Source organism: Curcuma longa, chromosome 6 (assembly GCF_044706935.1).
Source record: "Curcuma longa cultivar G26 ecotype Majalengka, Jawa Barat chromosome 6, ITB_CL_G26_1.1, whole genome shotgun sequence".
Classification (NCBI taxonomy): Eukaryota; Viridiplantae; Streptophyta; class Magnoliopsida; order Zingiberales; family Zingiberaceae; genus Curcuma; species Curcuma longa.
Window position 1 is genome coordinate 5,821,556 of NC_133866.1, and position 14,466 is coordinate 5,836,021.

General features: G+C 36.7%; 1 protein-coding gene and 1 pseudogene across 4 annotated transcripts; both read left to right on the forward strand.

Moving 5' to 3' along the window:
- The first annotated feature begins 1,164 nt into the window (after window positions 1–1,164).
- On the forward strand, window positions 1,165–5,387 carry LOC141830503 (putative disease resistance protein RGA1; annotated as a pseudogene).
- Window positions 5,388–6,057: 670 nt separating this feature from the next.
- LOC141830435 (uncharacterized) lies at window positions 6,058–8,547 on the forward strand. 4 transcript variants are annotated; one of them, XM_074717863.1, is made up of 5 exons: window positions 6,058–6,211; window positions 6,281–6,498; window positions 6,563–6,641; window positions 6,760–6,788; window positions 7,558–8,547. In XM_074717863.1, the coding sequence occupies exon 5, from the start codon at window positions 7,661–7,663 to the stop codon at window positions 8,165–8,167; it is 507 nt and encodes a 168-aa protein (XP_074573964.1). In that variant the 5' UTR covers window positions 6,058–6,211; window positions 6,281–6,498; window positions 6,563–6,641; window positions 6,760–6,788; window positions 7,558–7,660; the 3' UTR covers window positions 8,168–8,547. The 4 variants fall into 4 exon arrangements, with proteins under 4 accessions (XP_074573964.1, XP_074573966.1, XP_074573963.1 ...); XM_074717865.1 differs by having other exon boundaries at window positions 6,281–6,480; XM_074717862.1 differs by having other exon boundaries at window positions 6,443–6,498.
- Window positions 8,548–14,466: the final 5,919 nt, after the last annotated feature.

The window sequence follows — 14,466 nt, forward strand, 5'->3', positions numbered from 1 at the left end:
TATATTTTCATTTTTTTAGGACATCCACATTTATGTTAATATATAAATATTATAATATTTAAATGGTGTTATAATCCATATGGATGCAATCAATATGGATGAACATTATAACATCCGCACATGTTAATGTTTAATTTTTGAACACAGTTAACATGGATGAGTATATTTATCTATTTAATATAAAATAAGAATAAAAATAGAATGAGTGACTCATAAATAATAAATATTAATGTTAAAATGAATATAAATGTGTGATTATAAAAGAGAGGTGTTTTAACATAATATGTATGTAATATGTGAATTTTATATTTTTTTATAGAGATGTTATATATTAATGTTCAAATCAATACGGGAAGTTATATGATGTGTATGCGGAAAACCCTTACCTCCTGAATTAATAATGTTATTAGAGCATCCATATTGATTTAAATGTTAATATAGGCAACATCTAAAAAAAAATATAGAATCCACATACCACATATATATTATATTAATACTTTCCTTTTATTAACACACGTATATTTTATTTTAATATTAATATTTATTATTTATGAATCTCATTGTCCACTCATTCTAATTTTATTTTTATTTTATATTAAATAAATAAATATATTCATCCACATTACATGTGTTTAAATAATTGAATGTTTAGGGTCGTAGTAAAGACGCTCCAAATCCGTTGATGGCTGAGACTTTATCCAAAAGCCTAAGAGAGTGCATGAGTCCACTGATTTGGCTCATCTAGTCCACAGCAAACGGCTCGTGGTAAAGACGCTCCAAATCCGTTGATGGCTGAGACTTTGCCCAAAAGCCTAAGAGAGTGCATGAGTCCACTGATTTGGCTCATCTAGTCCACAGCAAACGGCTCGTGGTAAAGACGATGCAAATCCGTTGATGGCTGAGGTTTTGCCAAAAAGCCTATGAAGATGAATGAGTCCACCAGATTTGGCTCATCTAGTCCGTAGTGACGGCTACGGTAAAGACACACCAAATCCGTTGATAGCTGGCCACTTGCTAAAAGTGTGCAAGATTTGTAGGAGGTGCTTGCGAGGCGGATGATCCTACTTGAGTGACTACCGATGGAGAAGCATGAGAGGTGGCACGATACGTACGAGAGGGACGGATCATGACACACGATGGGCCTACCCTCGCAGAGAGAGGTGCATGGAGTATGATGATGACATAGCAGGGAGTGGAGAGGTGGATCATGACACGCGATGTGGATCTACGCTCGCTGACAGAGGATACATGGAGTACGACGATGATGACATAGCAGGGTGGCCTGCACATGAGACAGAGAGTGAGGGATATTGATAGTGTTGGTATGCATGTAGCACTTATGATGCACCAGTAACTCTTACTCAGATCTGACACTTCGTCAGACATGACTTAAGATAGAGTCATTGGTCATTTTGTATTTCAGTGCATTTCTCTTTGATGATATATACATTTACCTTTCATCAAAAAAAAAAGAATTGAATGTTAGTACGTGTAAGTTTTATAACACTCATCCACATGTATATTAACACCAATGTAGATGCTTGAAGGTGAAATGATTTGTGGGACCGGGTCAATCATCCCAGGGATTGAGTACATGAAATTGACTTGGATTTATCATTTTTTTAAAGGTGAAATGACATTAGTTTAAAATTTTTAAAGGGCATTTTAGTAATTTTAAAACTTTAGAAGTTTTTTTTAAAAAGAATATAAATTTAGAGATGTAAGTGAAAATTTTCCATAATAATTGTATTAAAAATAATATTTGACTTAATTTTAGAAATTGCGAACATCCCTTCTCCATCCCGAGCAAGAAATCCAGAGCCATCAGCCTCAGGGACCGGCGTAGGCATGTCGGTGGGCGAATGGTTTGCGACTTACGTGCTGGACAAGCTGGTCGATTTTGCCTCCTTCCGTCTCTCTGACGCCCACCGTGATGTCTTCTCAGTCGTCGATGAGAAGCTGAAGGAGATGGAGGGCAGACTTCCCCGGATCCACGCTGCGATCCACGCCGCTGAGGGGCGGCCGATCAGGGACCCTGCACTGGACGGTTGGATGAGGCAACTCAAAGACGCTGCTTTCGAAGCGGATGACCTACTGGACGAGTTGGATTACAGGCAACTGGAAGCTCAGGTGCAGGACAGGAGCAAGGTGAGTGCTTTCGCCTCCTCATCTCTCAGATTTCTCAAGAATCTGTTTGTTTCGGATGATGAACTGAGGAGGTTGAAGAATCTCTTGGGGATCTCGATAAGATTTCTTTAGAGATCAACCAGAGAAAGGCTGAACTGGAAGAGTACAACCACGCAAGGCAGCAGAACAGGGAGACCAGCTCATTCAGCACGCAGGAGGTGGTGTTTGGGAGAGACAAAGAGAGGGACTTGATCTTAGAGATCCTTCTGAGGGCAGTAGATGATCCTGATTATGACGACACAAAGAGAGCGGGGAGCAGCCGCCACCTCGCGAATCTTGATGTGCTACCAATTTTAGGCATTGGAGGCGTCGGAAAGACTGCTCTAGCGCAGCTTGTTTACAGTGACCAAAGGGTCGCTCAGCATTTTGAGCTCAGGAAGTGGGTGTATGTCTCGGATAATTTTGATGTCAAAAGGATCGCCATGGAGCTGGAAACCAACGTGACTGCTGATTCCCGCCCTTTCGGCCACGCTAGTTTGGATGCACAGCTGAGCAAGCTCAGGGACGCCACTGAATATAAAAGGTTTTTGTTTGTGCTTGATGATGTGTGGGATGAGACAGGAAGCAGTTGGACAAAACTCCAGAGTGCCTTGACGTTCGGGGGCAAAGGAAGCACCATTCTGATCACAACACAAAGTCCATTAGTCGCAGAGGTCATGGGGACAATGAAGCCAATCAAACTAGAACTTCTCGAGGAAGATGATTATTGGAGACTCTTTGAGCATTGTTCATTAGGTGACAAGGAGATCGAGCCAGATTTAAGAAGGAAGTTGCAGTTACTTGGTCCACAGATAGCTAAGAAAATGCATGGCTTACCTTTAGCAGCCAAGGCAGTGGGAAGTATGTTGCGTTGCAGATTAGAAGAGCAATATTGGAAAGCCATCCAAGAAAGTGAATGGTGGGAACATGATTTTGTTGTGGATAACATACTTCCATCACTGGGGCTGAGTTATCAACATCTGAGCTCAAATTATAAACAATGCTTTGCCTACACTTCCATATTCCCAAAGGGCCACATGTTCGACAAAGATCGGTTAGTCCAGATGTGGATAGCTCAAGGTTTTATCCAGGAAAAAACTCTGCGAGGGAGAATGACATTGGAGGATATTGGGAGCCAGATTTTTGATGAATTGACCAGCAGATACTTCTTTATGCATACAGTGAATAATAGGTATGTCATGCACGATCTGATCAGGGAATTAGCATTGTATGTTTCCATGGATGAATGTTTAGTGCTCCATGATGAACATGTCAAAATTCCACCAAGTGTTTGCCACTTGACACTGAGGGTTGTTAAAATGAATGCGCTACAAGAATTGAGAAAGTTGCAGAAAGTGCGAACACTTATATTCTATCCTGATTATGATAGTGAATTTCTACTCTTACCAGGGGATGGTTCTAAAGAGTTTTTCAAATTTCTGGAAGGACTATTGGAAGATATGAAGAGTCTCCGAGTGATAGATTTATCACAAGATCGCAGTGGGATAAACAGACTACCAGATGCTATCTGTGATCTGCCACATCTGCGATACTTGGATGTTTCTTGGACTAAGATCAAGCAGTTGCCTAAAGGTTTTCCAAAACTTTATCATCTGCAAGTGCTGAATTTGAAGAGGCGTGGCACCTTCGGTGTTCTACCACAAGGAATGAACAGGTTAATCAAATTGCGACATTTATATGCTGATGCTAAGACAATATCTCTAATAGATGGGATTGGGAAGTTGACCGAGCTGCAGGAGTTAGAGGAATTCCATGTTTCAAATAAGAGAGGGCGTCAAATAGAAGAGTTAAAGGACCTAAGATATCTCCGAAGACGACTAACTATCCAAGATATTCAGAATGTTGAATCAAAGGAAGAGGCAATGGGGGCACACTTAGATGACAAGGAGAACCTTCATGAATTGACATTGAACCGAAAGCCTGATATTAGAAGCCAAGGAGACAAGGAAAAGGAGATATTTGATGGCCTTCAACCGCATCACAATCTCAAATCACTTTTTATTCATCATTATGGGGGTATGAAGTCCCCAAGTTGGTTGGAGAACAATCAGATCACCAATCTTCAATTTGTCTATCTAAATAATTGTGCTAGGTGGGACACTCTCCCTCCTCTTGGGAAACTTCCATTTCTCAAGAACTTGGAATTCAAGATGCTGCCTTCGATACGACGAATTGGAAGGGAATTCTATGGCGACGCTGATATAGTCTTTCCTTCATTGGAGAAACTGAGATTTGACCAGTTGAATGAATGGGAGGAGTGGTCTGGCACAGATAAAAAGTCGGTTTTTCCTCGCCTTGTTGAAATCAGCATCATAAATTGTGTCAAGCTAAGACAAATACCCCTTCTCCCTTTGAGATCAATGAGTGTTCTTACAATTTGGAATTGCGGTGACATTAGCACCACACTGCCTCAGCATCTGCTCAACTTAACCTCTCTAGTCCGGTTATCATTGGAACATTACCCTCACAGAGTTTCTGTTTGCCTGTCCAACCTCGCGGCCCTCCAAAATTTGTTGATGCACAGTTGCCCGGAGTTGATTTTACTCGGAGGATTTCAATCCCTCGGTAACCTGAAATCTTTGTTCGTATACAAATGCCCCAAGCTAAATGAATCCTCACAGCCTTTAGAGGAACCATATGTTGAAGAGGGTTTAAGATCTCTTTCTCGTCTTGAGACTGATGAGAGCATTATCAACCATGTCTGGGTCACAGTGGGAAGGACACAAGCTGTGAAGTCGATAATTTTCTCGGACTGCGAGCATCTCAAACACTTCGAGCCGGAGCAGGAGGAATGGTTTCAGCAATTAACTTCCCTACAAGAGCTGCAGTTTGTGAGTTGTCCAAATCTGCAAAGGCTTCCGGCTAATCTGGAAACTGTTTTCTCCATCAGGAAGTTAACCATCGCCCATTGCCCCAGTATTGACTCACTGCCAGAGAATGGCTTGCCGATCTCACTCGAAGAATTGAAGATCTATGGATGTAGAAAATTGAAAGATCGGTGCCAAAAGGATAACGGAGCCGACTGGGCAAATATTGCGCGGATTCCCTACATAGTCATTGAAGGTGAAATCATACAAATGCTATAACAGTAACATCAAGAGTTCACGTAGCTGCTTAGTTTCGGTATGCTTTCTCCTCCTTTCATTGGTTATCTATACATCACTTTTTACTCACATGCTTCGCTATGGGCATGTGATCTTCAATCTACTGTTTTCATGGAAGAAACATATGTTTGTTGCTGTTGTAGATAATGAGATTGGAAGACATGATGAAGATATAATAAAGAGTTTTCAATGAGATATTCTGAAAATGTTAGGGGAGTAGTCGGGAAAAGGAGTAAAATTTAGGTGGGAAATGGAAACTGTGCAATAAATTTTGTTGTTGAGATTTAATAGGGGATGGGGACCGTATCTAGTTTAGATACTATGCGGTCAGCATGTAGTTTTGCGGGGACCGTATCTACTAGTTTCCGGCCCAATCTTGACCCGGTTGAAGAACAGCTGGGCCTGGATCTGGTCGGGTCCGTACGTTATTATTGAGCAGGTAGCAACCATTCTCATTGACCAAGACTAAAATAAAAGGTAAATAAAAAAAGTGCGAGGCAGTCGTTCCTTCGGTTCGGCATTAATACATTAAAATTCAAACAAGTATATATTTCTATTAATGAGGAACACCCAAAAAAATTCAGAAAAAATAATTTCCAACATAAATATAACCTATAATTAAAATAATTTCCACAACGAGAACAATATAACTAAATACCTACTCAAGAACACTGGAAGGCAGTCGACAATGAGACATGCTAGCATTTTTTTTTTCATAATAAAACATCCGCTGATGCTGAACTTTCACAGCTTTAATCCACTGATTCCGCCGGTACTCCTCAGAAAGAAGAGATTTTTTTTTCATCATCTCTTTATCTTCTCGTTCCCTGGTGGATTCCTTCCGATGTTCTTGATTTCTGGGATACTAGGCCTGGTGGTGGCGTAGAGACGAAGTCCAAGCGATTGTGCTCAATTTCTTTGTAAAGATCTCTACTTTCCCTAGTTTTATCGTTACTTTCCTTATTTAATTTCTTTGGCTGCTGTTATAGCTGGATAGCTAGGGCTAGCGCCCAGCGGTGGCGTAGAAATGAAGACCAAAGCGATCTGCCATTGATAAGCAGATTGTGCTCAATCTCTTTATGACGATCTCTAATTTCCCAAAATTTATTATTATTTTCCTTATTTTGGATTTCTTCGTCTGCTTTTGGTAGCTCGAGAGCTAGGGCTGGTGGTGACGTAGAGAGGAAGAGTAAGCAATCTGTCCCTGGTAAGTAGATTGCGCTTAATCCCTTTATAAAGATCTTTACTTTTCGTCATTTTACTTGTTTTAGATTTCTTCTGCTGCTTTTATAGCTGGAGAGCTAGGGCTGGTGGTGGCGTAGAGAGGAAGTTCGTAGCAATCTGTCATCGGTAAGCAAATTGGTTTCGATCTGTTTATAAAGATCTTTACGTTCCCTAATTTTATTATTAATTTCCTTGTTTTGCCTTCTTATTGTTGGATTTGTCCGTTATCTGGGCGTGAATCCAGAGCATTGGGGGGATCTGGATGAATGAGAGGTATTCTGCCTTTTCCTTTGTTGAAATCTGAATGCTACCGCAATCTATTTGTGATGATGAAGTTTTCAACTCATAATCTGCGTGTGTTCCTTCATGCCTTATGTGTGATTAGAATGGATTAGGGATTATATGATCTGAATGCTACCACAATCTATTTGTTGGTCTGATGTTATGGTCGTAAGTGTGCTAGAATTTAGTCTCCTAGAGCTTTTTCTTATGGTGCTTATGATGTGGTACGACCTATAAGTTTCTCATCTACTTAGAGCAAAGCCTATAAATTCCAATTATTTGGTGTTGACTTTGTCAATTTTCCTATTAGTCTTCTTATCTACCTCACAAATCCTAAACATGTAGAAGAATGAGCATGTGCTATTTTTAAGACTTAATTTTGTCTTTCCATGGGAAATTACTTGGTTACAACGAGTGTGATAACAAGAACAAGCCTTATATATTCCGATTATTCAGTGTTCCATAAGTCAACTTTTTGCAAGATGATACTTTTTCAGGTCAAACATGTAATGTTTAAAATTATTTATTTAGGAAATGTGTTCAGCTCATCTTATTAGTGCATCATCTAATTATTTTAATCATCAGTTCCAGTTGGTGTATTAATTGGTAAACTCAAATCTCTTAGCTTTCTGCTTCTATGGAAACATGGCTTCTTGTTTATGTTTGTTTAAACAAAGTTAAACTAGGAATTTAATATTCTTTTCTGATTCAATCAATTGATGAGCTCTATGTGAACTAATTTTTTATGGGATCATATCAGAAATATCATCGACAACTAACTGGAACTAGCATTTGGCACAAAGCCTTACAAATTCATTACAATAACATTTGAAGAATAATAGCGACTTCCCAATCTCTACATCATGGCTCAAAGAACAAATGCCCTCAATCACAAAGGAGACACTGTCAAAGTTGGCACAACTGGCACAATCAGTTCCTTGATGACTCGAGAGTTAGAATCCATCAAACACTCAGACCAAACATGCACTCCCACACAGCGAAAACAACAAACAGCGCCTGTGTCCATACCCTGTGGTGCTAATCCGAGGAAAGCATTACAGAAAAGAAACCAAATTAATGAACAAGGAAGCAGCAACAACTACAATGGCGGTGGTAGCAGTACAGGGCACACTAATTGTGCAAGAAACATTGAAGGTCAAAAGCTTCGGCATGCACCACGAAAAACTGGACACAAGATTCCAATGCTAGTATCTGATGGTAGTCCGATGGACCAAACTCTGAACGCTTGCAAGGCAGAAAAGAAAGCACACTCTTACATCGTGGAGGTTGTAGACCTAAAGTGCAGCAATCCAATGAGCACCCGATTGAAGAAACTTGGCTTCTCCAAGCTCTCTGAATCAATATCCTAGTTCTCGGAATCAATCTCGTATTGCTGTAATCCTTATGACATCACTAGAACAATCATCCACCTACTTGAGCCTGGCTTCAAATTAAATTTTGTGCTTCTACATCAGAATCCAGATCCAAGTGATTTTTTTCATGCCACCTACCTTATTTTCGGTTGAGCACCAATCTCTGAGGGGCTACAATGCATCTGATTTTGCTGTGATGCAAAATGGTGTTCTGTATTGCTAATTTTGTTCAGTAGCTTAGATTGGTGTCTTACTTGATAGGAGTTTCTTCATTTCACAAAAATCTTTCTTTTTTTTTTTTCTGGAAGAACAGATGAACATGATGGTGTCATATTTTGCTGCTTTGTTAAGTGTAGTTTTTCAACATGGTTTATTTATGCTTGCTCTTGTAATCTTCTTAAAGATTTAGGGAACAAATTAGCTGCTGAAACTGAAATTTCTTTCACACTGGCCTTGTACCTTTTTCCCCTGGGTTTTATCCGAGTCATTGGTTGAGTAAATGATTTTGTTGTTGATTAACAATGCATTTAGTTCATGGAAGTGAAAAATAAGGAATGAAACAATTAGTGGCGATGAGTGGCCATAACTCAGGACAATATGATATGCTGGTCCATCCAATCCGACCCGATCCAAATTTTTGGATCTTCAAAGATAGGACCCGAATGGACTCTTGTATAAAATCCTAAAGAACATCCTAATCACAAGAAATCTGAGACAAGGTGAAGCACAAATACAGAGAACGCAGATCTGGATTATCAGGATGTATTCCATTAATGCGGATCTGAATTATCAGGATCTGCTAACATCACAAAAGACAGATCAATTGGAACAAATGGAAATCTTTATGGAAAAATTTAAATGGTAATCTAAACAATATTATTACAACAAAAGGTTTACCTCAGGTATAAACATGCACATGCGATTTAGGGATCAAATCTAAATAAAAGAAAACCAAACCTCAATAACTGCACAATTTCGACTTTGCTTAATTCCTTATATTTCATGTATCCATCCACTCTGTTGCGCTATGTAACAATTTCGCCCAAGATCATACAGATATGAATATGATTGAATCAAACTTTTGATATTTAGCAAACACATTTCGTTTCGAAAATAAACAGTCATTCTCATCTTTGCAAAACTGTTTATATATTCTAACAATTCAGTTTTAATTTTTACAAGGTAAATTTGGGAGGTGGCAAGAGCACCTCAACTTTGGAAAGGATCTAAGAGCTTTCTGTAGAGCAACATCAACTCTTGATCCTTTGTGAAACAATGATCCATATAAATGGCATACAGTACACTCTGAAAGATCCTCTTCGATATCATTCAAGATGAATGAGTGTTCACCACCTTTCTCTGCATCACTATCTTCCGAGTCACTCATGGGACTAACTGGTTCAGGCACAATCTACTCCTCAGACTCTTCTTTGTCTCTGATCGACCTCAAATTTCCCATTCTCAAAACTATTGTAATCACTTGTCCTGAATTGTATAGAGTGCCTGTCAGATGATGAGACAACAGCTTTGGCACCTGAATCTAAGAATGTTTTCACAAGGCATGGAGCAAAGTCATATTTACTCATGCAGATTACATTTCCGTCTAACCATGCAAGCTCCAACCTGGTTGAATGCATGTAGATAGTTGAATAAGTTTGTTTAGACCTATTAACAATCGAATTAAAAATGAACAGAAAGAGTGATCGATGGATAATCACTAGAGTAACTAGATTTCATATATGGAAATAACTAGATTCAAGAGTGAAAGCACTGTCAGATATATAACGACTAGATATGACTAGATTAAGAGCGAAGCATTGTTATGGACCTTAGATTCAATGTGCTAAATTTATCATAAAATTGAAAGTATGTACATATATTCATTAACACTTAAAAATTTGTTTTAGATTCATTAGAATATTCATGCTAAATTTACAAATTAATTATCCTAATTAAAATGCATACCTGCGTTTGACAAGACGAGAAAATCGATACTTGCGTTTGACAGCCCATATAACTACTCGAAAGGATCGCCATTTTGTTAATGGATCCGCTACAGATGAAAAATTAGCCAAGACGTACGTAAGCTTCCTTTCTGTTTCTTCCACGTACAAGTGAAGACAGGCACATTTGAACAGTCTTGAAGAAATCCATCTGCAAGCTTGCCAGGCTCATTTTAACACTCTGAAGCAATCCATCTGCAAGCTTTCCAGGCTCATTAATGTTAACACTCTGAAGCAATCCATCCGCAAGCTTTCCATTCTCATTTTAACACTGAAGAAATCCATCTGCAAGCTTCCTTTGCTCGGCAACCACAACACATCATTCTGCCATGCCAACCAATGAGATTAATCAGGACATATTTTATTAAAAAGTTCACAAATGTACCTTAAATGATACATCAAAGAGAAGGACTATGACTACGACCTTAATATATATTGAGCCCTGTTGAATCATTTTCGAGAGCCAAATATATATATGATGCCTACTTTAGGCGATTTCTGCAATTTTTCATTCAATGTCGATCCAACATGCATACACATGGATGCCCTTCAATTCCGATTGGATGACCATATCCAAGCCAATCCGATTGATAAGCTGAGCTAGGTCCAAATTCTGGACTGTATAGTCTTGATGGGAAGAGGATAGTCTCAATTTGAAATCAATAACATGCAATGCAAGGACAAGTTTGGTTAGCAACATTAATGTTGACAATCACTTAGTTATATACAGTGGTGTTGACCCGTGGAACTTATTTTGGCCACGTGATATGAACATTTCCACTTGGAAAACTAACCGATCGATATATGGTCACTGCTCTGCTCGATCGAGAAATTAAAAACGTGATATGACAACTCCACTCCCCAGTTGAATAACCAACCCGACCTTCACCTACCTGTGGCCGGTGGCCCAACTACTCTCTGTGTCTTTCCCACCCACCTTTCTTTCGATCGACCATGCATGCTACAATTGCACGGAGCCGACAGACATTGTTTAATTTCTTGGATCGGAGTAATTGGTGCCTGAGGACTGAGGTGTAGTAATTAATTGATGTTCCCACTGTTATGGTGGTAGTTGGCAGATGATCTGTTAATTTCAAATGTGATATATATATAACATATAAATAATAGAATTGCCACATATATGTACAAATATTAAATATATATCGACCTCAGCCAGCGAGTATCTCGATCGTCCATCCAACAGCGATTTAAATTTGAAAAATCGAATCAAAATATGAATTTTATATTTATACAAATTAAATTTATTACTGACGAATTAAGGTAATTAATTAGGTAATGTTATATAGAAATAAATATCTTATGGTGATAAAAATTAGATTCACTAATAATAAATTAAGCCATATATATACCTATTAGAAATTAAGTTAGCGGATGGACATTAACTTCTAAAGTCCCATCAAATAATAGAATAGACACATAAGGAACAGCATGGAAGGTTATTAATTATGACCTAAATGGCGAATTAATAATTCTATTGGTATCGTGTTATCTATATATTAGATGTTATACATGTAACATGCATTAATCATAAAATATGTTCACATGACTTTACTAAAAGTTTAACACATGTAATAATAATAATAATTAAATATCTAAATAATTATATAGAAATGGAATTTACTTTTAAAAAACTTAATTAGTAACAATAAAAAAATACAGTTGAAACAAAAAAAACAAAAAAGAAATTAAAATTAACTCCATGATTTCAAACTCTATTATTTTGATTTGACACCACAATTACTCATTTACGAAAATTCAAAAGGTAAGACAAATAGAGTACCAATTAAGAAAATAGTTGATAGAGATATGAAATAATAGACACCTTGCGGACGTGCTGAATTGAAATTATATAAAACAACTCACATTTATTTGTTTAGATGGGTTAAGTTGATAATTTTAAGTTGTGAAATATTAGATTATCTTATATGGCGGAGTTGAGCTTTTTTGTATCATCAAGTTATCGAGTCGGTCAAATGTCAAGCTATCGAATCATCAAGTCAGTCAAAAAGAAATGTCGAAACCTACATTTGACATAGTTTCTTTAAAATAGATTTGTCCTTTCTCTGACGGTGTTTAGAAGTCACGATGAACATATATTTCCCATAGACCTGCCCATAGGTCGGACCTGACACAAGCCATAACTGAGTCAATGGAGTGATAATTTTCCGTTGACTTGGGTTGCTGGGCCTAAATCATAACTGACTCGGGAGGGGCCAGGCTAATTAAGGTTCAACGGCTCATTTAACTGCCGAACCGATGATTTTTTTTTATAGATGTCAAATTTATTAAATTGTTAAAAAGAATTTCATTTCCAAACTAGTCTCCCAAATAAGAGTTAAATATCCTAATCAACAACTAACAACTAGACTACAATTATTAACATCTTTATATGTTAATTATTTATTTAATAACTAATCAAAAATTTGCTTTTGCTATGTTATTCTTAATAATTGGAAAAAAATAAGAGAGAAAATAATATTTTTAACTTTGTATTGTGTAACAGTTGATTTATAATAATGTGATTTAAAAGCTAGAGGAAGAAAAGTAATTTCGATCATTGGAGAGTATCTATTATTCTCTAAATTTTATAAATTATTTTATTATTTTCACGTATCTTCTCTACTTTCAATTCTGAAAATTTGATTGTTTTCTACTTTAATTCTTCAATTATAATGAAAGAAGGAGGTTCATCATCTCGATCTCATAGGGGCAAGAAAATACTCAATTCGAATGAAGATTACGATATTTAATTTACTAATGATAAACCTAAGTAAATTCTGACATCCGAAATATAAAAAAATATACTTCTAAAATTTGAAATACTCTTTTAAAATCATAAAAGATACATAATGAAGTGCAAACATTTCTTTATATATATATTTTATAAATCTATAATTTTTAAATATTTTTAAATAATAATAATCTTAAATCGTGACGAATCATGAAGCGTAATCAAGTTAAGGTCAACCTGCTAGGAAAATAATTTTGAACCGTGGTCAGATCTAATTTCCCAAGATACAATGATAAATTACTATTACCACCTAGCATTTTGGTCAATCCTGGCGAATCGAGTTTGTACCTGAACACTATCATGATGATTTTACTAAGCAAAAATGCACAACAAAGAAAGAGAAGAGCAAGGGAACGATGTGGATGGAATTTCTTTGTTTGAGCGTCTGCTCTTATTCTCTGCTTATAGTCAAGGCTTTATCATGCTCGCACATGCAATGGCGGAGCCAGCCCGGGTAATTTACCCGGGCTGATCTCCGACTGTGGACTGTTCTGACGAGATAACCCGGGCTGTCTCTTTCATTTTCTTAAAAAAAAAATTCCTTCCATAAATTTAAGCTATCACTTTCATTTTCTTTAAAAAAAATTCCTTCCATAAATTTAAAGCTTTTCACATCGAGCTACCCGGGCTATAGCCCGGGTAGCCTACAACGTGGCTCCGCCCGTGCGCACATGAATCATCTTTGGATTAGTACAATCTGCACTCTGAATTTGCACCTCTGCATAGACACACGTGAGAGAAAATTTCTTTCCATAAATATATTTATAACATCAATGTTTGTAATACATTATAAACTAATCATAATACTTTGAATCTTTCAATGTAAAATTAAAGTCTCATTTATAATGAAATTTATTTTATTATGTACTTCCATTCAAATTTTTAACGTATAGTAAAGTAACAACGAAGCATAAATACATGAATAAGCATGGTATTTTATTATTTCATAATTTTGTATTATCTTTACATAATTTTAGTTTGATGGACTTATGGATTTTAGTCTAGCATTATCACGAAGGAATAAAATGGTATACCATGATGCTCAGGTTAAGTATAATAGTTTACTTATTCATTAGTTACTCTGACTATTATAATATAATTGTAAGTTTAAAGAAAAATAACTAAATATAACAATTCGATTTACTAGCTAAGTACATATGTAGGTGTTTGTTGTGCTAGATAAATCAAGTCATTAATGAATTATATTTTTCATATATTTATTCGACTTCTTTAAATTCTTTCAATTTTTACCACTTTAAATTGGCATGGTTCATTCATACATTATTTCAGTATATTTTTCAAAAATTCATGTTGATCTTCTAAAATATTTTCTGAAAAAAATCATATTAAATAATTCACTTTCTAAAAATATTTTATGAAGAAATCATATTAAATTATTCACTTTTTTTTTTATAAAAAAAGAATACTCTGCTCTGCTTAATTTCTTGTGATTCGTATCAGATCAGAGAAAGTAGATTCCA

What these genes read in the sequence shown, in the direction of transcription:
- LOC141830435 (XM_074717863.1), top strand. Translation starts at nt 7,661, where the DNA reads ATGGCTCAAAGAACAAATGCCCTCAATCACAAAGGAGACACTGTCAAA.